The sequence below is a fragment of the Gymnogyps californianus genome, chromosome 23 (assembly GCF_018139145.2).
Source record: "Gymnogyps californianus isolate 813 chromosome 23, ASM1813914v2, whole genome shotgun sequence".
Lineage (NCBI taxonomy): Eukaryota > Metazoa > Chordata > Aves > Accipitriformes > Cathartidae > Gymnogyps > Gymnogyps californianus.
Window position 1 is genome coordinate 1,897,050 of NC_059493.1, and position 25,056 is coordinate 1,922,105.

General features: G+C 64.1%; 1 protein-coding gene across 8 annotated transcripts; it reads left to right on the forward strand.

Annotated features, from left to right (window-relative positions):
• Window positions 1-1,242: 1,242 nt before the first annotated feature.
• FGFR1 (fibroblast growth factor receptor 1) lies at window positions 1,243-25,056 on the forward strand. Of its 8 annotated transcripts, none has more exons than XM_050910079.1 (18): window positions 1,243-1,416; window positions 8,045-8,059; window positions 11,169-11,420; window positions 12,193-12,276; window positions 12,806-13,002; window positions 14,992-15,115; window positions 15,908-16,098; window positions 17,626-17,770; window positions 19,345-19,562; window positions 20,143-20,288; window positions 20,454-20,575; window positions 20,701-20,811; window positions 20,956-21,146; window positions 21,292-21,414; window positions 21,563-21,633; window positions 22,173-22,310; window positions 22,889-22,994; window positions 23,110-25,056. In XM_050910079.1, the coding sequence occupies exons 1-18, from the start codon at window positions 1,326-1,328 to the stop codon at window positions 23,284-23,286; spliced, it is 2,502 nt and encodes an 833-aa protein (XP_050766036.1). In that variant the 5' UTR covers window positions 1,243-1,325; the 3' UTR covers window positions 23,287-25,056. The 8 variants fall into 8 exon arrangements, with proteins under 8 accessions (XP_050766036.1, XP_050766031.1, XP_050766032.1 ...); XM_050910074.1 differs by having other exon boundaries at window positions 1,272-1,416; window positions 12,193-12,291; window positions 12,827-13,002; XM_050910075.1 differs by having other exon boundaries at window positions 1,272-1,416; window positions 12,193-12,291; window positions 12,827-13,002; window positions 19,345-19,541.

Below are 25,056 nucleotides of genomic sequence, written 5' to 3' on the forward strand. Positions count from 1 at the left end.
ACCTTGAGCCGGGATCGGGCTCCGCTGGGTCTCCCTGTGCCAGAACCTGGCTCTGATGCCTCCCTGCACGGAGCGGTCCCCTGGCAGGGGAAGGGGACAGGGACCCGAGGGGACGGGCGGGCTGGAGAGCCCAGCGTGAGAGCTGGCAGGGACGAGAGCGAATTGCAGTATTGGCCGTGGAAGCCGGGGGATTTCTCCCCGCACGGCCGCTCCAAAAACAGCTGTTAGTGGAAAGAGATCTGCCGCACGTGGGAGCGGGGCCGAGGCGCCGGCTAACCCCTTCGGCTCCGGGAAGGCGTTTCCATAGGGGGTGGCTGCATGCGTGCCCTATAGATGCTATAGGGGATGGAGGAGGCTGGGGTTTGCAGCAGGATCTGCTTTGCCAGGGTTGCACGGTGACATGGACAACATCAGATTTTGGTCTGGATACGTGGGATTTGCCGCAGCCAAGTCTTGGGTCAGCCGCGGCGGAGTGGGGTGCTGCTGGTCCCGGAGCACCCGGGGGTCCTGGGCTGGGTCCCAGCACTGCCTGGGGCGTTTGGGCCAGAAGATGTTGTGGGAACAAGGGAGAGAGGCAGGAGGGTGTTTGCCTGCAGGCGTGCTCGCACAGCGGAGAATTGGGCTTTCAGAGCCCAACAGAAACTCTTCTCCTGTCCCACAGAACTTGTCAAGATTTTGAGATTATTTTTCATCTGAGCAGAGTTAAAGAAAACTCAAGAAATTTCTGGGAGCTGCCACACCATGATGACCCAGCTTGGGCCAAGGGGGTTTTTGTTTGAAAAATTTTGTGGCATTTTGATCTGTATGAGAGTTCCACTTTTCAGCACAAACTAAGTGCAGGAAGAGGAGAGCAGAAACCTGCCTTTCTTTAACTGGTGTTTGAAAATTTCTCCCACCGTTCTGGGAAATTTTGCTGCATTCGATTCTGCTTCGCCAGCGGTTTTACTCTCGACACATCAGCACTTTTATGCAGGAAAACATAACCCTGCCAGTCAGCGCTGGGTCGCTTCGGGCTGCGGAGGGGTCCGCGGGGACCTGCCACCACGGGTCCGGGCACATCTCGCTGTCCGGGCTGGATGCTCGAGGAGCATCGCCTGCGATGGCGAGCACGTCCCACCCGCGGAGCTGTGCTGTGCGCCGAGGGGGCTGGATGGTGGGACACGGGGGTGCCTCTCGCCCTGCTCTGACTCTGCTTTCCTCGTTTGCAGCTCGGAGGGGCTGACGGCCCGGCGGAGACCCCCCCGCGCCCGCCCGGGGCCAGCCCGGGGTCCCCATGGAGTGGGAGTTGCGGAGCCCAGTCGCCGAGCAGTAGCCGCAGCAGTGGGATGTTTACCTGGCGGTGCCTCATCCTTTGGGCTGTGCTGGTCACAGCCGCGCTCTCAGCTGCCAGGCCGGCCCCCACCCTGCCCGACCAAGGTAAGACGAGCAAACCACCGCGGCCGCGCCGGGGAGCGCCCGGCTCCCTCGTCCCTTGCGTTTCTCTTCTGGCGATAAGGTAGCTGGCCTCCCTTGCAGAAGAGGCAGAGGCTGGTGCGAGGTCCGGCCGCGGGGGCTGCAGCGGGGGCACGGGCACGTCCCCCGGCAGCAGCGCGGTGCCGTGTGGTCGCCCGGCTGCCTTGGAGCCGTCGGCTGGTGTCGGTGGGGATGTGGCACGTGTTTGTTTTCTGCGGAGAGCAATTTGCGTGGGCACAAAAAGTGCGTGCGTGGTTCCAGCATTGCCCGTGGACGTTTTAAACCTGGAGGGAAATTGTGGCAAAACCCGACGTTGTTGGTTTGGAGAAGGACACAAAGCCCTGGGGGCTGTGTCCCCGGCAGGGGGGTCATTGCGTGGCACGGCACCTGCTTCCCTGTGATGATCTGCAGCCCAAGACGTGTGTGAAGCCTTCTCCCACCCCTGCTTCACACTGGGGTGATCCTAGGCTCAGCCGGTGGGGATGAGGATTTGGGTGCACGATACCGGTGCAGGCTTTGCCAGCTGGCAGTGCGTGGGAGAGCACAGCCCGAGGCGAGGGCATCTCCCTCGCTTTTCATCGCTGCTTTCCCCTAAAAGCCTCGCAAGGGCTTGCGGCCAGCGACGGGCAGGCTGGGGGTTTGCTCCTGCCGCAGCCCTGCAAGGCTCCGGAGCCCGGTGGCACCCCGAGACGCAGCGGCTGGGCTGAGTGGGTCACCTGGCCCTGGAGACAGCTGCCCCGGCAGAAAGCACCGCGCTGGCATTTCAAAGCCTTGGCCTTCGCCTCGGTGAGGCGGAGAATAAACAGACCAGGCAGCACCGCGCAGGACTTCTGACTTACTGCCTTTTGGTTTTAATTACCCAAGAATGTCTGGTCTGTGGGGTACTGCTTTTCTTTTTAAGGCTCGCTCCCCCTTCCCTCTTCCTCCCACCAAAACCCCGAGAGGCTGATTGCCGCTGCTGCCGGCGTGGACACGGCGCTGCGTGGTGCCCCGGTGAACAGCCGCGCTTCCCTGTGCCCACGGTCCCTTCATGGCTCAGGGCTTGGGACGGGGCAGGAGCTGGCACCGGTGAGCAAACCGTGCTGCGGCTGGGGTCCCCCGCACCGGCCTCGGTGGGGGACAACTGGGTGATCCCGGCTGGAAGCATGCCATGATGCTGTGGCCGGCGGGCCGGCTCGGTGCCTCTGGCCTGAGCGGCAGGTACCCTGGTCACGGATACATCCCATGAGATAGCCGGAGCTGTGCGTGGTCCCTGGGGAGCTGCAGGCCCCAGAGAGGAGCCCGGGCAGAGCATCGCTCGCGGGGACCATCTCAGAGATTTTTCCGTTGGCATGCTCACTCCCTCCTTCCGTAAATAACGCAGTTGACAGCGGTAAACATGTTTTTCTTGGGAGATCGCTCTTTCTGGAAGAGGTTTCCTGGCGGCCTTTGGGGTAAGGATGGCTCTCGTGCCGCCGGGAGAGCAGCACTGCGGCCCTGGCCCCGGCTATGGCGTTGGGAAAGCTGTCGGGGTGTTCAGGCTGAGGGCTAATTTGAGCAAAGATGGGTTTTGGGGTGCTTAAGGAGCCCTGCAGCCCCCGGAGGGTTTGGGGAGCAGCATCAGGCGGTGGCAGTGGAGGAGGAGAGGTTGGAGAGGAGGGAGCTGGTTCCTCGCCAGCCTCATGCCAGGACTAACAATAACCTCTGGAAACATTTCCCGACACGGCTCTCACCAGGGCGGCCTAATTAGTGCCACAGCAGGAGCCCGGCTGGGGCAGAGTCCGTCCCTTGGCTCCAGGGCCGGCTGGTGGGAACGAAATGTTCCCGGCAGGACGTGCGGGATGGGAAGAGCCGGTCCTGGGCCAGGACCCGTGGCCGGGGCCGTGCCGCCGGCACCTTGCAGGTCGCCTGGCAGGGCGGGCTCCGGATCCGGCCCTGGGGGAGTTTGGGGTCCCGCGGGGTGTGCGTGGGGGCTCAGCTCCTGTGCCGTGGGGCATCGTGTCCCCGGGGCCGGGCTCGCTGTCCTTCCCCCACATCGCCGCCGGGTCACGAGCATCGCCCACGCCGGCCGGGGGCAGCGGCGGCCGCAGTCAGGTCCCCTCCGCGGCGGAGGCAGCAGCTTTCCCGGACTTTGTTCTGAATGTTTATGGGGTTTCATTTTACTCCCGGTTCTGAGGCAGCTAAGCTCCCTTCTCAGGGAGCGAGTAATCCCCCGCGCCCGGCCAGCGGCCCCTGCCTCGCCGCAGAGGAGGGTTTTCAGTCGCTGGCCCGCCTCTCCTCGTGGCATGGGGAGGGGGCTTGGGAACTCTGCCTTTGTGAGGGGCTCGCTCCCATTACTGAAAAATCTGCAGCAAATAAAATATTAATGGGCACTTACTGTATTTTATAGTTACCTAAATTTGGAGGTGGTAAAAACCCCCTAGTTAAGGGGAAAAGCCAAGAAATTTCCATGAGCAACCTCCATCGCCTTCCCTCACAAAGCCGGTCTTTGTCTTCAGGTTAAATAGAAACCTGCAGAAAATTGCCGAGGGGATTTTTTTCCTCTCTCCTTGTCTGCTATTGTCCTCGCTGCTGTTCAGGCATTTCCACCGCTCGGGGTCTGCCTCATCCCTGCCTGGGGGGTGCTGGGGGTGCAAAGCAGCCGAGCAGGTTTTCGTGGGGAGCCAGGCACTGCCATGTCCCGGGGTGGGGGGGATCCTGCCTTGGGCAGCTCGTTTTGGGGCACGCTGAGCCCCAACAGCCGCCCCGGCGCAGCAGATACTTTCCTGGGGGATGCATCTGCCCTCCGGAGCAGGGGGGGTTTGGCAGAGGAACCCCGGGGCTGCAGCTCCCTCCCTGTGCGGCCGAGCCCCCCTTGGGGCGGAGGGCTGCCCCATTTCCCGGTGCCGCCGTCCGCCCAGCTGGCCACAGGCTTAACCTCCCCCCGGCCCCATCTGCGGGGCCAGCGGGGGCCCTGGCTCCCGGGGCTTTGTTGCGCCCGGCTCATCCAGGGGTCTTGCTCCGGACCCAACAGGAGCCAAAAGTCCAGGGCTGGAAGCGTGCTGAGCCCGGGCAGCTCTGGGGACCTCTGTGAGCACGGGGCTGTGCCGCCGCCGCCGCCTCCTCCTCTCCCCAAAACTCGCTCAGCGCTGGCAGGAACATTGTGTGTGAACCCGGGGGCTGTAATCTGCGCCCCCGCCCCCAGCAGCCGAGATGTTTGGGGCTATGTGGCACAGCTGTAGCCTGGGACATGCTGTCACCAGGCGCAGCATCCCCGGAGGCGGCACAGCGAGGGTCCTCGGCTTGTCCCCGCTGCTCCCCGCAGGGACTGCTGGCCCTCGGCTTTGTCCCCCCTCCCCGTCTCCCTGCTGTCCCCCCCTCCCTTGTTTTTGCAGCTCTCGGTGTATCCCCACCCCTTGCCCCAGGGAGCCCCAGGGGATCAGATTTGGAGTGGCCGACTCCTCGCTGGAGCCCTCTGAGCAGCTTAGAGGTCCCCTGCCAAGCCGTGAAGCCTCCTGCACTTTTGCTGTTGATGGCAGCAGCCCAGGACCGTTGCGGGCGCTCGGGGGGCCCAGCAGCCCCCACCTGCACCTCCCAGCCCTCCGCTCCCCCAGACCCCGATTGCTGCAGCCGCTCAGTCCCCGGCTCCCCTGGGCATCGCCGTGTCCTCTGGGGCATCACGCTGCTGGCCTTCCCCTCCCAGCCTGTTGAGCAGGCATTGTTCCCCGCCTCCCGCCTTTCCACTCGGATGCTGTCACTCCGGCCCTTAATTGAGGAGGAAAAAAAGAAATATGAGTCTTTGGGAAAAGCAGCAGCACTCTGCCGGAGCCTGGGCTGCAGAGCTGCCCCACGGTGAGCGGAGCCGCAAGAGGGGTGCAGGGGGGTGTCCCTGTGTCTGGGGGCTGCCTGGCTGTCGAGCCCCCCCATGTGCAACAGCCCGGGGCTGTTCAGGAGAGATGAGGGGAGAGGAAGGCAAACTCTGCCTGCACCAGCAGCGAGCCAGGGCCCAGGCAAAGCCAGCAGTTATTGCAAAAAGCCATAGGCACGTGTGCGGGTTGGGGTGTTCGCTTGTGCCCCCCGGGATGGGCAGGACCCCCGGCTGCCCCACGCCTGGGGGGGAGCCGATGGGTGTCTGTGCCCCGAGCTGCTGCCCCCAAGGGCTCCTCTCTGCTGCAGAGCTCTGAGCGTGGCCGGGGGTGTCCCGGGGGGAAAGGGGTGGATTTATCTGACAGCTTTGCAAACTACCAGCATGCCTGTTAATTAAGTGCTGCTTCATTTGACGGGCAGGCTAGGAAGAGCGGGAGTGCCCGGAGCAGTACATAAATCCCCCTCTCCCTGCTGGAGGAAGCATCTGGGGACCGGAGGGTGGGGAGAAGCCCACCGCCTCCCGGGCGGGCTTGGTTCGGAAGAGCTGTGGGTGCCTTGAGCCCCCCAGGAAGAGCCAGTGCTGCCTTGAGGCCCTGACACTTGCCCGCTGGCATCTCCCTGCTGCAGCCTTTCCCCAGGGAAGGGGCACCGGGGCTGTGCATCCCTCCAGGAGCAGCCGGGGTGCAGGGATGCTGCTGGGTGCATCCCCCCGGCACAGCCCGGGCTTTTGGGGGTCGGCAGGGCGAGGAGCTTTTTAAATAAGAAAGAAGCCAATCCCCACATCCCGGTAAGCGCTTCCTGTTGGGATTAGCGGGGCTGCCGGGCATGTGTGTGCTTTTTCTTCAGGAAATACCTTCGGAAAGCCCCGCTGGGGTCTCCAGGGCAACCGGCGGCCGCGGCCCCGCGCCCCCCGCCCGCATTGTCCCCGTGCCGCTTTGTTGGCCGCTTTATTGCCATCGCCATCACCAGCACAGCCCGCCGCTCCCGCCGCTCTGGGGGGCTGCACGCCGGGCTCCTCCGCTGTGTGCATGCACAGGCCTGGGGGAGCACGGGCTGCGCGGAGAACGGGGTGGGGGGGTGAAGGTTAATCGGTGCCGCTCCTCTCCCCAGGGCTGCTGCCCCGTGTCCCTGTCTCCTGCTGTCCCCGGTGAGGGTCAGCCCTGGGGGAGCCGGTGACAGTTATATGCATTTGGTGACACTCTCCATCTGGCCGGCGCTCGCCGGGCTCGGCTCTGCTTTCGGTTCCATTTCAAAGCTGGAATAAAGTAATAAAACCACCGCGGGCTGCTCTGGCCGTTGCAGCGTGCATCTGCTTTTCAGGCTCGTTTGAAAGCGGAGGCATAAGCTAGTCCCTCACCTTGCCCAGGGCATCGAGGCTCCCCGCAGGCTGTGAGCACTCCTGTCCCCGCTGCACCGGGATGGGACGGGGCTCTGCCCTGCGGGATCCAGACCGGGAAGCTGGTGCTACCTCCCCGGCCTGGAGAGTTTAAGTTAAAAAGGGAACAGCAGATAGTTCAGATGTGCCAGATCTAACGTGCATTTTGCTGCTTTCTCCAGGCAGGCGAGCAGCAGGCGCTGCTGGTATTTTGTTTGCTCTGCTCACCGTTGCCCTGTTTTGCTCAAAGCGGGCTGTAAGCACCCCTGCGCCCCGCAGCTCCCGGCCGGTGCTGCTGCAGCCTGGCTTTGCTGCAGCCTGGCTGCGGAGAGCAATCCCACCCGCCCCGGGCATTGCCCAGCGCCGACCGACCTTTGTGCGATGCTGGGAGCAACGCGGGTGACTTCTCCAGAGCCTTGCCGTGCAGCGCGAGGGCAGGCAAGGGCCCGGGGAGGAGAGCCAAGCGTTTGTCTGGCTGATTAAACTTTTGCTAATGTGGCCTGCTCGGGGCTTGCTCGCGCCCTGATGGGAGCTGCCGGCCGGGCTGGCGGCGCTGCGGAGGGGCTGCACCTGGCGCCTTGGTTTAGGTTACAGAAAAGCAGAACATGAGAAAGAGACGTTTCAGGCTGATGGAGTCCAGTGATCAAACGGGCTCACCCTAATTAACATACGTGGAGGGCATGCCGGTAACACGGCTCACGCCGCCGGCTGCTCCCAGGCGAGGGGCAGCCCGGGACCGCGCTGCTCCTGGTGCATCCGCTGCAACCCCTGGTTTTACGTAGAGGCTGCATTTCCAAACGGACTTCTGTGCATCAGCTGCCATGTGAGCTGGGCTGCCCTGGTGCCAGCAGGGCCGGCCCGGTGGCCGCGGCGCTGTCTGCCTGCCAGGGCTGCCCCGCAGCAGTGTCATGCAAGCCCGTGCGCTGGCCCGGCCCTGCTCCCGCCCGGAGGGTGAGCTAACCTGGACATGCTCATTAGCCTGTGAATTCGTTTTCAGGCCGTTCCCACCATGCTGCGTTTTCCGCCTTATCCCTGAGTGCCAGAGATGTGCTTTGGGTTACCAAAGGGCAGGATCCTGCCTTGCCCTCTGCCTCCCCTCTCCCGTCCATCACACTCGACGCCTCCGCGCCTCCCCGGTCACGCTATTAATGCAAAACAGCCCCTGACTCGGAGGGGCTGGCGGAGGGGGCTGCTGCCTTTGAAAGGTGATCTGGCCACACGCCGGCGGACCCCCGGCCCCTGCCTGCCCGGGCTCCTCGGCGCAGCAGAGCCCGCAGCTCGATGGCCTGAAGGAGCGGTGGCACTTGCACAGGGTGCCCGGGGACCCGCGTGATGCTGTGCCCACGGGAAGGGACCCGCCTGAGCCTGGGATGCTGCCTCCCCGAGCTCCAGCGTCAGATTGGGGTGGCTTGAAGTTTTCCCTCCCTCCAAAGACCTTTTCTACCCCCAGGCCACCTCCTCCCCAGTCCCCAGGTCCAGCTGAGAGGTGTTTGCGGAGCACGGGGCTGGCAGGAGCTTCCCTGCCTGCGCCAGCACGGGCAGGTTTTCCTGCAGACTTTTCCGGGCGAGTTGATGGGCAGGAGCCCGTGGCGCAGGCTCGGTGAGGAGGTGACCTGTACGAGCTCTTGGACCACAGCGGTGTTTTGCTGGCTAGAACTGATCCTGGCCCAGCATCGGTTCAGTTGCGGTGTGGTGGGACCCCGCAGGTCCAGCAGTGCCCACCGTGCCTCGGCACCACGGCCGTGGGATGCCGGACCTGCGCATGGCTCCTCATGTGCCGGCGTGCGGGTGGCTGGGGACAGGCGACAGGGACATCGGGGGACGTTCATGGGCAGTGGGAGTCCTCAGCAGCTCCAGCCACCTTCTGCAGGTTATTCTGTTCGATAAGGAGTGAGTTTGTTGGTGCATGGGGAGCGGCAGACCTGAGCTGGGGGTGGAGGGAGCGAGATAAGGGCAGATATGGCTGTGGCTGCAGCTTCACATTTCGTGTTGGTTTGGGTTTTCGTGGCTGTTTATCGCTCGCTGACCTTGCTGTGTTTGAGAAGGGAATCAGGACGGACAGGAGGACGTTGTGTTACCGAGTCCCGTGGTGTTCAGACAGACGGCGACGGGACATCGCCGCTGCATTGTGTGCGTTGGAAGATGCCTGTGACTAATCACTTGAAACACAAATCAGAGCTACTAGAAGTGCTCGTCCTGCGAGGCTGTGAGAGAAAACCAGGGGGAAAACAGGATTGCAGAAGCAAGACCGTTCCCCCGCCACCTAAGGGACTCCCACCAGTCTTCGCCTTCCACGTTAAAACGCTTTGTAAGCTCTTACTGATGGATCTGGAGCCCTGGCTTTTGGTCTTCTAGCAGCTGAGGAAAGTGAATTCTTCCCCAGCACGCTGTTTTCCTTCAATTGCGAAGCAAAACAAAAAGGAGAAACTGGAGCTGCTCATAGATGTTTTCCCCATGAAGCTTCTCATCAGTACGAGGAAAAGAAAAGTGGCCAGAAAGCGAAGTGCAGGTCACGATGCAGTAAATGAGAGTTTTGGAAGAGCTGAGCTTTCATTTTTGGCAGTACGGAGCCGTTGGTGGGTCCTGGGACGAGTGGTGCCTTGCTGACGGCCCCGGCCCCGCGCTGCTCGCTGCCAGCCTGTGCTCCCTGCCTGCGCTGGCTCAGCTCGGGGATGTTTGACCAGGAGGGTTTAGTGCAGGCAGAGACCCTGTGCCGGCTTTCGGCAGTTGATGGCCCCAGGACGAGCGGCTCCACGGCTGTTCTGGGGTGCCGGCAGAGGAGGGGGGAAGAGGTTGCGCCTGTCTGGCTCGGTGGGCACCGAGAGGTGAGGGTGATAACGCGTGTTAGTTCTGCAGCGAGACAGCCCCTCCAACGCGCGCTCGGATGCTGTGGGCGTTGGTAATTAGCTGCTGTTTTGGAAATTGCCGGGCTCCTCGCTGGGGGCTGCGTGGGTCCCAAGGGAGAGCTGTGGCTTTGCTCTTGCCCCCGTGGCCGGAGTACGGTGCCTGCGGGCTGCCTGGCCACCGAGCACCTCCATCCTGGAGGGAACAGACCTCGATTCATGGATCAGCTGAAGTTTGAACGTTTCCAGACCGTTCCTGCTGGGCTGCCTGCACAGGGTTTGTTGGGATTTTCCAGCCCCTACTCTGGACCCCTCTGATACAGAGCAGTTGCACTGTGGAGACCTTCGGCCATGCCCCCGCGGCACCATCGGCTCTTGCCCTCAGCCTGCCTGAAGCCGGCCTGCCACCGGCCCGAGGCACAGTGGAAACACGGTGCTTCCTTCCAGGACGCTGCCGAGCAGCTCTGGCCCCTGAGAGCAGCGCCCGCAGCAGCGCTGTGTGCCCCTTCGTGCTGCTCCCGCAGCAGCACTCAGGACCCGGAGCCGTGCATGCCAGCCCGTGCTGCTCGTTCCTGGGACGATGGTCACTCTGCATCCGCCCCGCACCGTCGCAGGGAGCCTCAGCGCCCATGGAGCTGCAACAGCCTGAATGCTTCCTCGGGCTGCGAAATTTGAAGAGGTGGTTTGAAACCTGGACGTCTGCACCAAGCCCAGGACCGGGAGAGCCACTCATGCACCACCACGGAGGGTGGAGGGCAGCGCTTGAGGATGGAGCCGTGTCTGCGCTACCAGGGCCAGGAGAGACAAGATCACGTAGCAGTGGGATGGAGAGAAAGGATCTTTGTGCTGCTCACACAAATGTCGCATCGGGGAGCAGCTGCAGCTCTCCCTGCCCAGGGTCGCCGCGAACGGGAATGCCGCGGCCGGCACCTGTCTCGCCGGAGCTCCCCTGGGCTGACCTTTTGCAGCGACGCCGCTCTCGCAGACCCTCGCTCCCCTGCCTGCTGTCCTGCCGCAGCCCCCTCGTCCCCCCGGCCTTCCTGCCCCTGCCCCGAAGCACTCTAACCGGGGCGAGGGTCCTGGTGGCATGGGAACCCTGGTCTGCTTCGCTGGCTTCCCGCTCATGGTGGTGGGGATCCCGGGACCCCTGCACAGTGGCAGAGCTGAGCAGAGATTTGGGATGCTCCTGGGAGAGGCCGGGATCCTGCCCAAGCAGCCGGCGCTGCCTGAGGTGTCTCAAGTTGCCCATTTCTCCCCCATTTCAAAGCCCCTGCCGTGGCACGCTCCCTCTGGGCCGAGCAGTGCTTAGTAAGAGATCGAGGGGTGTGCGAGTGCTTTGGAAGTCCCCGGCCACCGAGCGGGTCCTACCGCAGGGGTGAAGCGCTTGCTGCTGCTTGGGGTGCTCGCAGCCTCTGCCTCTGCCTCCCCTCCGCTCCGCAGCCGCCCTGGCTGCTGCCGCTGGCTCCCCTCACCCGGGCTCGCTGGCGCAGCCGGGCCTCGGTGCCGCCGCGGGAGCATCCCAGCAGCGCATGTTGCTTCATTAACACAGAGCTGCGGCAGCAGCGGCAGCAGCAGCAGCAGCAGCATGGTTTCCTTTGGTCTCTATTTCTTTTCTCCTGGTTTTTTTTTTTTTTTCTTCTTCTCTCTCCTAACTCCTCCAGTTCTGCCCAAAGCAAAAATTGAAGTGGAGTCCTACTCGGCCCACCCCGGTGACCTCCTCCAGCTGCGCTGCCGGCTGAGGGATGACGTCCAGAGCATCAACTGGGTGCGCGACGGCGTCCAGCTGGCCGAGAACAACCGGACACGCATTACCGGGGAGGAGGTAGAGGTCAGGGACGCAGTACCCGAGGACTCGGGGCTCTATGCCTGCATGACCAACAGCCCCTCGGGAAGCGAGACCACCTACTTCTCCGTGAACGTCTCAGGTTCGTAGCGGCCCCGGGTGCGCAGGGAAGGGGCAGCCCCGGGGCCGGGCTGCGGAGCAAGGAGCAGGCTGCCTCTGCACGCCTTTGCATGCTCGCCGGCACATGCACCGGCCACGCGCGAATCTGTCTGGCTGCGCGGTGAGTTCGGGGTGGACCTGCGATTTGGGGGTGCCTGGAGGAGTTACCGGCATGATGCAGTGACTTCCCGCCTGCTGCGGTGCAGGGAGAAGCAGCTGGAGGTTGTCGCCTGTTTGTCTGCATGGGGCTGGGGGGGCTGCAGGGCTGCCCGCAGGAGTGGGCACGCGCTGGGTGTGAGCCGAGGTCCACGTTGGCATTGACGGAGCGTGAGGCTGGAGAGGAACGAACACTCAAGGTTGGGAGGTGTCCACCGAGGCTTGGGGCGTTTCTGTGCCCGCAGGGTCTCGGCTGCTGCCCCAGAGGGGTTGGTGGCACCAGGCACGGGGCGAGGAGCCGTGCTTGGACACACGGCGTGGAGCTCTGAAATCACCCTGGGGGCAAATTGCTGCATGATGTCCGCGGGCTGTGAGCACCCGGATGGCAGGCACTATCAGCCCTGGCTGTGCTGGTGGGCATGCACAGCGTTCACCTGGGATCCCCGCACCTCCCCACTGTGCATCAGCACTGCCCTGCCCCGGCCGCCCCACTGGACACAGTCTCGTGCCACCAGCCCACGATGCTCCAGGCCCCGACTGGCCCTGCTCAGGAAGAGTCCATGCACGGATGTTCAGCTGGGCCGTCTCTTCTCTTGCAGACGCGCTCCCCTCCGCGGAGGATGATGATGATGAAGATGATTCCTCTTCGGAGGAGAAGGAGGTGGATAACACCAAGCCGAACCGTACGTGCGAGATGGGTTTGCCCCTGGCCTTTGGTGGGGGGCGAGGGGAAGCTGGGCACACTTGCAAGCATCGTGCAGGGACGGAGAAAGGCAGGCAAGGGTGGGCAGGGGCTCCCGCTCCAGCCCAGGGCACCCGGCGGTGGCGAGGGCTCGGTGCAGGGAGCAGGTCTGGCAAAGCAGACGGGGGAGCAGCCAGGCGAAGCAGCCTGGTCAGAGCAAGGGGACATGCCGGTACGGCTACATCGGGGTAACTGCTGCTGCAGCCACGTGTGCCGAGTGTGCACCTCGCAAAGAAAGGGCCCCGCAGGGCTGCTGTGACTCCCGGATAATGCCCCGTGTCTGTCTGGGAGCTCCCCTCCCTGCCAGAGCCAGGCTCAGCTGCCTGCACCTCTCTGGCTTCCCAGCTCAGCCCTGCCCTGGGCATCCTTGGGGTTAAACCAGGAGTGAAATGCCGGAGCTCCCTGTGGCTGAAGCCCCAGTGGGTTTGGCCAGTGGGTTTGGCCAGGTGCCCCGCACCGGCCCTGCTGAGCCCCCCCGCTCTGCTCCCCAGAGGCCATCGCTCCCTACTGGACCTATCCCGAGAAGATGGAGAAGAAGCTCCACGCCGTCCCCGCCGCCAAAACGGTGAAATTCAAGTGTCCGTCGAGCGGGACGCCCAACCCCACGCTGCGCTGGCTGAAGAACGGCAAGGAGTTCAAACCTGACCACCGCATCGGGGGGTACAAGGTACCGGAGCCGGGGGGCCGGGGCGGTGCAGGGCAGCACCCCACAGAGGTGGCGGGGAGGCAGCCCCTGGCCCTGCCTGCGCGGACGCTGCGGGCAGCTGCCTTGGGGCTCAATCCGGCCGGCTGCAGGCTCTGCGCACCTCAAGGGGCCGGGGCTGGAGGGCTCGCTCTGGGGCGGCGCGGGGAGGGGGAGGACCGGGAAGGGGCTCTGCAGCTTAAGAGGCACCGAGCCCCCTGTCCGCGCAGCCCCCGGCGGGGGCAGATGGGCCCCTCTGACATTCCTGTTGCAAAATAGCCCTACGGCAATGACCTGCTTCTGGGTCATGTTTGCACCAGCTCAACCTCTGGGGGAGGGGGCGGCGGACGAAGCCAGCCTGCCTTCGCCGGCTTCGCCTAATCCCCCCGCCGAGGAGAGGGGGTCTTGGCGTCCCCGGCGGGCGCGGGGCTCCTGGGGGTGGCGGGCAGCCCTGGGGCTGCAGGGGTGGAAGAGCCCCTCCATTGCCCAGCGGTGGTCGGCAGGAGCTGTGCCAGCCGCCCAGGGGTACCGGCTTGGCGGGGAGGGTGCCCTGGCCTGCGTACGGGGGCCACATTCACCCCCTGAGCCGGGCAGGGGGCTGCAGCGCTGCTTCCCCAGCACCCGCAGCAGGTCCAGGCTGCAGGTCCCCCTGGATGGGCTGGGGGCTCAGCTTTCCCCTTCTCGCGGCTCTGGTCCCGCAGTGGGGTTGCTGCTGCAGGAGAAGAGCCCCAGTGGTGGGAGAGGCATGCCGGGACCCCCCAAGCTTCTCCCCTCCCCAAAGGAGAGGGTGGACCACACTTGTCCAGCAGCCGGGGCTGCTATCACGCTGGCAGCAGCTCCAGCCCAGGGATCCCCAGGTGACCCTACAAGGGAGCACCGTCCCCTTTTTTCATCTCTCTTAGTTAGTTTTCTGGAGTGAGGCTGCAGCCTGCCCGGGGCTCACACCCCTCGGTGCATGTCTCCCCGAGTGGGACCCCCAGCCAGCCTGGCTGGGTGCTGCAGGGCCATGTCTTTGGGCGCTCACTCGCCACGGAGTCATGCACTGTGTTGCACAAATGGGATCCGGCCGTGGCCCTGCGTGCCGCGGGCTCCAGCCAGGTGCCAGGGACACGCAGCAGGAATGTGGCCACGTCACGGCTCTCGGCTCCGTGTAGCACGTCCCGGGGAGGGACGTGGGCTCACAGGCGGGGAGGAGAGGGGTTGCTGGCAGCGCCATGGCTCCCCGGACGGTGACAGCGCGGTGCCCTGGATAGCTAATGGGGCTGAAATGCAGGACTGTGGAAATAACCAGTTTCCAGCTGGGAGGGAGGAATGCAGCCGCCCCGGCAGGGAGCAGGGCTTAGGGAGGTCTCGCCAGGAGGAGCCGCAGCCAGAGCCGGCAGGGGCTGGGCGTAGGAAAGCCATCCCTGTGGCCAGGAGGGACCTGGGGAGCACTCGCAGCCCAGCTGAGCCGCCGGGACCCGTCCCAGAGGAAACGTGCCTGGTCGGCAGCACCCACGGAGGTGTCCCGGGTGCCTAGGCTGCGCCCTGCCCGCTGACCAGCACGGTGCCCTGTCGCTGGTGGGGCTGGCTGTGGGGAGCAGCGCGGGTCCGAGCCCCAGGGCCAGCGCGGGAAGCGGCTCTTCCCGAGCTGCGGTGGCGGGGGAACAATGCCGGTCTGTTCCCTCCACACGCTGGGGCCGCCGGAGAGGGGTGTCCCTGCGCGCCGGGTGAGCCCATCACGCTCGGCTCACAACATCTGCTTCTCGGCGCAGTTGGCTCCGTGGCGAGGCTGTCCTGGGACAGCTGGGAGCAATTACGGTCCCTCTGTAGGAAAGGGGAAAGGTGACCTCAAAGGGAGATTTATGTCCTGCCTGTACGGCGGGGGCCGGGGGGCTGAGCGAGCTCTGACGTGAACGGGAACGAGGGCTCGTGTCCTCCAGCCCGCCGGCGCTTCGCACGTAACGGGCTCTGTCGTCATCCCCGTGCCCCCAGGTCCGCTACGCGACCTGGAGCATCATCATGGACTCGGTGGTGCCGTCCGATAAGGGCAACTACACGTGCATCGTGGAGAACAAATACGGGAGCATCAACCACACCTACCAGCTGGATGTCGTGGGTGAGGAGCGTGGGGCTGGGGGGGCTCACCCCGGGTCCCCATCCACCCCGCCCTTCCCGAGCAGAAATGGGTGCTGCACCTTGCAAAGATGGGGATGGGGAGTGCTCACGGGGACGGGGCACACTCGCCGTCCCCGTGGCCGCCTGCCCCGGTGGGCACCTCCACGGCACAGCGGGTCCGTGAGGAGGCGAGGCGGAAGGTTCACCTCAGCCCGTTCTGGGGATTTTTAATTGTGGTGGAAATAATTTCATAGACCAGACAGAAACTTTTTCTAATCGCCTTATTAGCCATAATTCCCAGCTGGGAAGGCTGGTCTGAGCAGTTCCACATGTGGAGCTGCTCTAAATGCCAGTAAATGAACCATTAAAAATGTGATTTAATTTGATTACACTGAGCAAACTGAAGGGAACAGTCAGCGAGGTGAACAAAGGGGTTTGTTAATGCTGACTCACCACAGTGGCAGCCGCTTTGTTAACGGCCGGGGCCCTCGTTAGGTTTGTTTGACCTCTGACCCCCCTGAATAGGTACTGACGTCCCCGTCCCCGCGCCGGGATTTCACCTGTCCCCATCCCCAGCCTCTCCTGGCTGCTCTTACCCCGCTGCGGGGGGGGCCCCGGGGAAGGGAACGCCACGGCTCTGCCGGGTGCATCGGTGCCCACCCCAGCCGGGGGTTCTCATGGACGGCGGGGGCTGCAGGGTGCAGCCCTGCGCAAGGCAGATGCTCTCCTGTGTGCGGGCGGCCGAGCACCCCGAGCCCCGTCGTAAGGTGCCCCGTCTCCCCGGGTCCTGCAGAGCGGTCCCCGCACCGGCCCATCCTGCAGGCAGGGCTGCCTGCCAACAAGACGGTGGCCCTGGGCAGCAACGTGGAGTTTGTCTGCAAGGTCTACAGCGACCCCCAGCCCCACATCCAGTGGCTGAAGCACATCGAGGTGAACGGCAGCAAGATTGGCCCCGACAACCTGCCCTACGTGCAGATCCTGAAGGTAAAGCCACACGCCGGGCTGCCCCAGCCCGCGTCCCCGCAGGCTTGCCCGTCCGTGGGGCAGGACCCGGGCAGCGGCAGCCGTGCGGATGGCGGCCACGCTGCCTGCCGGGCGAGAGGAGCCGCCTGGGGCTGGGGACCACCGGCTGGCAGCCGAGCGGCCTCGAGGCAGCTGGAGCCCCAGAGCCATCGCCAGCCTGCCCGGCTCCGTGCCGGGGTGCCCCGGTGAGAGGTGGGGAGGGAGGGCTGCCCGGCTCCTCGGCCGCATACAGGCAGTGCAATCCCTTTGAAGCCCTAAAGGCAGACGCCGTGGGGCTGGGTGGGCGAGCCTCGGGAGCGAGCATGGCGCAGGAGGTGGGGAGCTGAGCCCCGGATCCGTCCCAGCGAGAGCAGCTCCCTGTGCGCGCCAGCGGTCCTGCTCACACCGAGCAAACCGGCTGCTATGCAGACCCCCGGGGCGCGCAGCCGTTCCCCTGGCCGGGTTGCGGGGGGGGGGCAGGATTACAGCCCCGTGCCTCTCTACCCCTGCCTCCCGCGACCACCCCGTGCACAGCCCCATCCCTCCTGCCCGGCAGCGGGTACCAGGGGGGAGCAGCCCCCGCGCCGGCAGAGGCGGTGCCGATGCTCCGGGCGCTGCCGTTTCTCACCGCGTCAATGTGACTCCATGTTGTTGGTCTGTTCCAGCACTCCGGGATTAATAGCTCTGATGCGGAGGTGCTGACCCTGTATAATGTGACAGAGGCGGAGAGCGGGGAGTATGTTTGTAAGGTTTCCAATTATATTGGCGAGGCCAACCAGTCTGCGTGGCTCACTGTCACCAGACCTCTGGCAAAAGGTAATCGGAAGAACGCCCAGCGGGGTGTTTCCTCGGACCGTCAGTCCCCGGCGGTGGAAAACAAAACTCTGGGCTCTCTTGTTTCTGCTGTGTTTCTGGTGCAACAAGCCATGGAAAAATACTCAGCAGGGCCGGCTAGGTTTTGTGCTCTGTGTGTGTGTGTCCCAATGTTTCTCCTGTGTGCTTCCCACCCCGTCACACAGACACCGGGACTGCCTGAGTGCCTGGTGGGTCCGGCACCACCAGACCCGGGTCCCTGCGGGTGCTGCCATCGGGCCAGCCCGCACCTTTGTACCCAGCCCGGGCACCCCGTCGGCTGGGGACGACACTGCTACATCCCCCGTCTGTGCTGCCCTCCTGTCTCCATCCTCCCGTCTCTGTCCTCGTGCCTCCCCGTGTCGTGCAAGTCAGCCGGCCGGCTCTGCCCGAGGTTTATTTCTCCATGTAGCCCATTGCCAGCATGTTCAGATGGGCAGGACACTCAGTTTGGTGAAGGGTTTTTAACCAGCATCTCCTTAGGTCCGCCTGGATGAGTGGTCATCCTGAGGGTCTCTCTAGCAGGTCTGCAGTGGTCTCTGTCTGCTCCCCGGGGGTCTGGCAAATGAGACTGGGCTCTCCCTCCTCTCTGGCTTCCTTCCCAGAAGATCTCATGTCGTTTGCTTCTCCGTTTTTTGCTTCCATTTTTCCTTCCAGACGGCTGGCGTTAACACAACAGACAAAGAAATGGAAGTCCTTCACTTAAGGAATGTCTCATTTGAGGATGCTGGGGAGTATACATGTTTGGCGGGTAATTCTATTGGGATCTCCCATCACTCTGCATGGTTGACAGTTCTCGAAGGTATATACTCCTCTTCCTCTCCCTTTCCTCCCTCCTTTCCAATGTATGCATTGTGGTCCGGGAGAGAGCGCTTCCCAGCCCCTGCCCACCCGGTGCTGGTTAGCCTGCAGCGGGAGAGCTGTGGGGCTGCTCTCTGCAGCCGGAGCGGGACGGGGCACGCGTCCCCCTGCTGTGTGCCCCCCCGCGCCCCCCGATTGGGGTCTGCCCCCCTGCTCTCTCCCTGGCCCAGGCGATGCATACCCAGGGGAACTTAACCAGGGGCTGCTCCGCTGGAGCAGGACGGTCCCGTGCCCTCGGGCAAGGCCAGCGTTGCCCGCACAGGGGGGCACGGAGTGCCCGGGCAGCAGCGGGGTTTGGGGGGATGCTGGCAGCGCTGCCTGCGTGCCTGCCTGCCGGCGAGCTGGCCTTGCCCTGCGGCACAGGACCCGTGCCGGGGCTGTGTGTCGCTTCTGCTGCGCTGCCGGGGACGGCTGCCCCTGTCCCCATTGATGCTGCTCCTCGGGCATCAATGCTGCACGGACCAAAGCCTGATAACAGCAGCCGGGAAAGTTTTTGGGGTGCTGCATGGTTGTTGCTTTCCAGCCAAAAACTTTCCCCGTTATCAGCCGCTGCTTTGTCAGCCGGGTGTGCTCGGAGGTGGGACAGAAATCTTCGACTCCCTCTTACACATTTCTCTGAGGCTCTGTTCTTTGGGGGGGTCAGGTTGGGGGTGCTGCCGGGGGGTGCAATGGCAGCTCCCACCCTGCCAGATTCGCCACGGTTTGCGGCCACGCTGGACCGTGCCACATGGCTGCAGCTGCTCTGAGCTGTTCACGGCACTGACACCTCCTCTGCCACCAGCAGCCACCAAAGCAGGGTCTGCCCCACGGCACGGCGGGGACGGGACCCTCCTCCCCATCACCCAGGGGTCCCACAGCAGATCGCTGCCACTGGAGGTGCTTCTGGCTGCTCTGCCCCGAGCTCTCCCCGGTTGTTAGCAGTAACGCCTGGAGTCCCGCAGCCCCAGGCACTGCTGCACAGCCCCCTCCATCCCACCCTGCTCAGGGTAACCCCCAGACCCCGAGGGACTTGCAGCTCCGAGTGTGGGCAGAGCATAGCAGCCGGGAAGGGGACCCATCCCCGGGGGTGCCTGCGATGCCCCGTCCCTGCGGGGTGATGCAGGAGAGCAACCCCAGCGCAGCCCCCATGGGAGAGCTCCGCTGCCCCGGTGCAGCCGGCGCTGCTGTCCGGCACGGCCCCGGCCAAGGGACGCGGGCACTCTCCCCCCCACTTCACACCTTTCTCAGCTGAGCCCTTCCCAGCCCAGGGCCCCATCCTGCCCCAGGCACGCGCCTGCGGATGCGCTGGAAGCCTTGCACGGCCGTGGGGGTGCGGAGCCCGGGGATGCAGGCACACCTTCCCTGCCAGGGTGGGTGGTCAGCCCCCCGGTCCCTGCTGCACCGAGGCCTCCGGCGATGCAGAGCGTGTCCCCGCTGAGCATGGGGAGGAGCCGGGGGGGGCTCCCCCCAGCACCGCTCCGCTCCTCGGCCCCGGGCAGGCTTGCGGGTGCTAATGTCCTGTTCACGCCGACCCAGCTATTGAAGACACCCCGGCCATGATGACGTCCCCCCTCTACCTGGAAATCATCATTTACTGCACCGGGGCCTTCCTCATCTCCTGCATGGTGGTGACCGTCATCATCTACAAGATGAAGAGCACCACCAAGAAGACGGACTTCAACAGCCAGCTGGCCGTGCATAAGCTGGCCAAGAGCATCCCCCTGCGCAGACAGGTAACAGAAAGTAGAGAGGGGGTTTGTTTGCACCTACTGCCCCTCCTGGGAGACCTGCCCTTCCCGGGGGGAGGTTCTGGATGAGGATGGGTGGGGGGACACCCGGAACCATCTCGCCCCGCTGCACGTGCCGCCCTCTCCAGCCTTGTGCCTCTCCGTGGCGCGGGGTGGGGACCGTCCCTGGGCTGTGCCCCAGACTGGCAGCACAGCGAGCAGGGGGGGCTGCACAGCCCCTCCTCATCCCCTGCTCGGCGGGGCTCAGCGGGGAGGATGAGGAGGACCAGAAGGATTTACAGCAATTTAATGAATTTAATGTTCGAGCAGAAGAGCGTGTTTTACACACTGAGGAGACAAGAGGACTCCCAGGCTGTATATTTTGTGGTATCAGCATGCCGGAAATTAATTAAAAATTACTTAGTCCAGGTCCAATGTGGAAGCAGCGCTGATGGGGCCCCATGCCTGCGGGCAGAGGGGGCTGCGGGCAGGGGGCTGCAGGCAGGGTTGGGGCGCGAAGGCTCCCAGTCAGCATCACCCTCCCAGTAGGGGCAGCCGGCTGCGGCCCCGGGCGCTGCGTGAAGGTAACCCACGGTCCCCGCTGCAGGTGTCGGCCGACTCCAGCTCCTCCATGAACTCGGGCGTGATGCTGGTCCGGCCCTCACGGCTCTCCTCCAGCGGCACCCCCATGCTGGCCGGCGTCTCCGAGTACGAGCTCCCCGAGGACCCGCGCTGGGAGCTGCCCCGGGACAGGTGAGGTCCCATCCCCGCTGCCTGCGCTCTGCCCTGGGGACGAGCTGCCGGAGCAGCCTGGGTGGGAGCTGGGTGAGGATGGCGGCACCGCTGATGCTGTTTGGTGACCGACCTGCTTCCCCCCACGGCCGCCGGCCCCCGCGTCAGGGTCTCTCCTCCCGCCAGGCTGATCCTGGGCAAGCCCCTGGGAGAAGGGTGCTTCGGGCAGGTGGTGCTGGCGGAAGCCATCGGCCTCGACAAGGACAAGCCAAACCGCGTGACCAAGGTGGCAGTGAAGATGCTCAAGTGTAAGTGGCGGCAAGAAGCGGGGGGTCCCGGCATGATGCCGCAGCCCTGGCTGGGGCCGGGTGTGTGCAATGCCGGGGGGACCCAGCCTGGCCCCCCCTGACCGCTGCCTTCTCCGCCGCTTTAGCCGACGCCACGGAGAAGGACTTGTCCGACCTCATCTCCGAGATGGAGATGATGAAGATGATCGGCAAGCACAAGAACATCATCAACCTGCTGGGAGCCTGCACGCAGGACGGTGAGGGCGCACGAGCGGGGAGGGGGCATCCCCTCTGCCACCCCTCCGGCTGCCGTCCATGCACCGGGAGGGGACTGATCCTGCACCCGTGGGGTCAGGACCCCCCGCTCCGTGGTCCGGCCGCTCATCCCGCCGTCCCCGCAGGACCCCTCTACGTGATCGTGGAATACGCGAGCAAGGGCAACCTGCGGGAGTACCTGCAAGCCCGGCGGCCCCCCGGCATGGAGTACTGCTACAACCCCACCCGCGTCCCCGAGGAGCAGCTCTCCTTCAAGGACCTGGTCTCCTGCGCCTACCAGGTGGCCCGGGGCATGGAGTACCTGGCCTCCAAGAAGGTGAGGAGCTCCTGGGGGGCCGTGGTGGGATGGGGAGCCCGGCAGCTGGGCTTGGGGTGGATGCACCCTTCCCTCCCAGCCCGTTTCATTGTGGGGAACCATCCGGGGGCTTCGGGGACCACCTGACGGCCCCGCGCTCGGTCAGTGCATCCACAGGGATCTGGCGGCCAGGAACGTCCTGGTGACCGAGGACAACGTGATGAAGATCGCTGACTTCGGTCTGGCCCGCGACATCCACCACATAGATTACTACAAGAAGACGACAAACGTGAGTGGTGGGCGAGGGCAGCAGCACTCTCTGTGCTGGCGATGCCCCAACCCGTGCTGGTGATGCCACGGGCGTGCAGGGCTTGCCCCCCCCAATCCCCCCGCTCCCTGGCAGCACGGGGCTGATGTGGGGCTTGCTTGTGTCCCAGGGTCGCCTGCCGGTGAAGTGGATGGCCCCAGAGGCTCTGTTCGACCGAATATACACTCATCAGAGTGACGTGTGAGTAGCAGCTGCGGGACGCGTGCTCCCTGCCCGGCTTCGCCAGCGATGGACCGGGTTGGGGGGAGACGGGGAGCCAAAACTGCCGGTGCACGGGGAAACCCTCGCTTGTCTGCTGGGCGCTCTGCTGTGAGCTGGGGGACGGGGCCCTTCTTGGCCACCCCGTCCAGCAACGCTCTTGCTGCCTGCGTCGCTGCCTGCATCTCGCAGCAGCTTGCGGGGGTCGCGTCCCACCCTGCCGCAGCTCGCGTAGCAGCACCCAGCGCCCGCTGGTGAACACGATACGCGCCGTGGCGAAGTGCACCAGATGTGATTCCTCTTAATTTAATGAAAATGTAATTGGCGTCAGCAGGCAAAATGTTTTGAATCCAAATTGTATTTGGCGCTGGGACTCGTTTGTCTTGCAGAGCGAATCAAAGCTGTTAGTGCTTGTCCCTCCCAGCAAACGAACTTCTGGCTGTACCCAAAGCTTTGAAGTGGGGGTGTCAGCTCCACGGAGCCGGGTGCCCCAGCGTCTGCCCTGTGTTTGCCCCGGGCAGGTGGTCCTTCGGCGTGCTGCTGTGGGAGATCTTCACGCTGGGCGGCTCGCCCTACCCCGGCGTGCCGGTCGAGGAGCTCTTCAAGCTGCTGAAGGAAGGTCACAGGATGGACAAGCCCAGCAACTGCACCAACGAGCTGTGAGTGCGGCGCTGGGCCGGGGAAGAGGGGGATGCTGGCACCCCAACGCCCCCCGCCCGGCCGGGGACCGGCACCGCTTCCCCTGCCTGCGCCCCTGGAGCCGGGGCTGCAGCAGCAGCGCGGGGTCGGGAGCCTCTGGGTGCGACCGCCCGGCCCGGGGCGCAGGCAGGTGCAGGGGGGGACAGGCAGATGTTCAGAGTTACTTTCCCAGCAGTTCCCAGCCCTGCAAAAACATCAGCTCAATCTGTTTGCAATAATCAACATCTTCCCTTCGTTATTTCTCGGCAGGAGTGAATCCCAGGATGACCCCAGAGCAGGGACTAGCTTAGCTCCCCGTACATCCTCCTCCCGGAACAGCCCTGTGTCCTTCCCAGCACCCGCGGCCGGGAGGGGAGTTCCCTTCCTTCCACGCAGGGGATTAGCCCTGAATCCCCAGAATAGCATCTTTGCTGGCCGCGTGTCCCAGCCCGAGTGCTGGCGGCCGTCCCTGGGTGCTGCTCCTCTCCCGTGGGTGGGGGGTCCCCAGCCCGAGCCGCTCGCTCCAGGCTCAGCCCTCGCCTCCCCTCTGCCCTCCCAGGTACATGATGATGCGGGATTGCTGGCACGCCGTCCCCTCCCAGAGACCGACCTTCAAGCAGCTGGTGGAAGACCTGGATAGGATCGTGGCCATGACCTCCAACCAGGTAGGAGAGGCGGCACCCACGAGCCCCCACCTGCACCCACCCTGCCTGGGGTGGGCGCTCCCCAGGGGAAGCCCGGTCCCCTCCTGAGCCCGTCCTCGGGGTTCGTCCCTCCCAGGAGTACCTGGACCTCTCCATGCCGCTGGATCAGTATTCTCCCGGCTTCCCGGACACCCGCAGCTCCACCTGCTCCTCGGGAGAGGACTCTGTTTTTTCTCACGACCCTCTTCCGTACGAGCCGTGCCTTCCCAAGTTCCCCCCTCAGCACACCAACGGCGGACTGAAGCGACACTGAGGGTGGCACTGCCAGCAGGGACTGCCATGCCAGGCTGTGCCCGTGCCCACGGGCTGCCGGCGGACGCTGCCTGCGCAGCCCGGTCGTGCTGAGCTATTGCAGAAAGGGTTCAGAGACACAACCGTAGCATCTCACGTAACCAAATCCACCCACCTCTCATGCCAGCTTCTCCTGCCGCCTTAGTTGTGAGCTCTCTGCAGCCCAAAGGTTTTGTTCTGGTGTTTTTTTGGTGTTTCCTTTTTTTTTTTTTTTTTTAAAAACCTCTTTGCCATGAAGTCTGTGCTTGAATATTTCCACTTGGTTAAGCCGAAATCCTCTCCTGTGGGCAGCACTCTGCCAGGGAGCCAGCCACCCATCCTGGGACGGCACGTCCTGGCAGGGCACGGAGAACCGGGCTTATCTGCAACTTGGAGAACTCGCTAAGCCGAGACCAGCGCCGGGTTTCAGCGGCCGTGCGAGCCGGGGATCGTCGGTGTGCCGGAAGCCTCGCTGGCGCGGGAGTCCTGCCGGCGCGGTGCTCGCTGCCCGAGATGCTCTGGGGCTGGTCCCGCAGCTCAGCAGTGCCAGCACCGACGGGCTTTGCTGACCAAAACCCTGGTACCTTGGAAGTGGGAGACGCAGCGTGTGCATTGCTCAGCACTGATAATAGAGGCAGCCAAATACACCAGTGCTAAAAACAAAAGTCCTGTGTACATAACTAAAAATATGTATAAATATGAATATATATTTACATGTCTTTTTAAAAGGGTTGTTACCAGAGATATACCAGTTTGGTAGTAAGGTACTAGTGGCTGGTAGATATCAGTTGCTATGAAAAAAAAAAGTTCATATATTTTGCTACTTTTGCTGTTTTTATTTTTTTAAATTATGTTCTAAACCTATTTCAGTTTAGGTCCCTCAATAAGAATTGCTGCTGCTGCTTCAGTTTTATATGGGGTTGTATTAAACAATAATAATAATGCGTCGATGCCTTTTGGGAATACGTTGTCATTATGTGCCTGGCCTTTCCCTGGCCCCCGCGTCCCCCCGCACCCCCCCGGGGCTCTGGCGGGGCTGGGGCCGGGCATCGCCTGCCAAGCGCCCGCGGCACCGTAGCGGTGCGTGGGGTGCCGGGGCGCAGGCGTGCCCTGTGTTTTAGGCAGTGCCGGTGAGGGGTCGGGACGGTGCCCTGGGGAGGGGGCTGCAGCCCCTGCCCCGGCGGCTGGCTCCCTTTGGGAAGGAGCGGGGGGCCTGGGGTCACGCGGGTCCCACGCCAGCCCCCCGAGGCACCGGGACACCGGAGCGGTGCCGCGTGGCACCAGCCCCTCCAGCCCGGCTCGGTGCCCGGTCCTGGCCCCGCTGCGCCCCAGCCGGGGGACACGCGCCCTGCGCAGTCCCCGCTCCCCGGGCAATGCCCGCCAGTGCCTTACCGGCGCCCGGGGGAGCGTCCTCGTCCGGGGCACCGTGCCACCCGGCTCTGCCCGTCCGTGCCCGCCGGTCTCTGTGCCAGAGACGGTTGCGGTGCCCGGCTGCCCAAGCTCTGCTCTGCGAAGCTGGTGCGGGTTTGCTGTGCTGGGGAGGATGGGGCATTTCCCTGGCCAGGGCAGCCCCTCGCCAGGGACGGGGCCACGTGTGCCCCCCTCCCTCCCCATTGCTGGCGTTGAGACTCCAGAGCCAGGATGCTATTACTTGAAAAGTTTATTTTGCCTTTGTATGGAGAAATATTATTTGTTGTAAACTCTTCTGTAATGAATCTGGAATTCTTGTAATTATTAAAGACTTTAACCGAGA

What these genes read in the sequence shown, in the direction of transcription:
- FGFR1 (XM_050910079.1), top strand. Translation starts at nt 1,326, where the DNA reads ATGTTTACCTGGCGGTGCCTCATCCTTTGGGCTGTGCTGGTCACAGCC. An exon ending in CCTACGTGCAGATCCTGAAG is followed by an intron (nt 16,099 to 17,625) that starts GTAAAGCCACAC and finishes TTTTCCTTCCAG; the next exon opens with ACGGCTGGCGTTAACACAAC. An exon ending in GGGAGCCTGCACGCAGGACG is followed by an intron (nt 20,812 to 20,955) that starts GTGAGGGCGCAC and finishes CCGTCCCCGCAG; the next exon opens with GACCCCTCTACGTGATCGTG.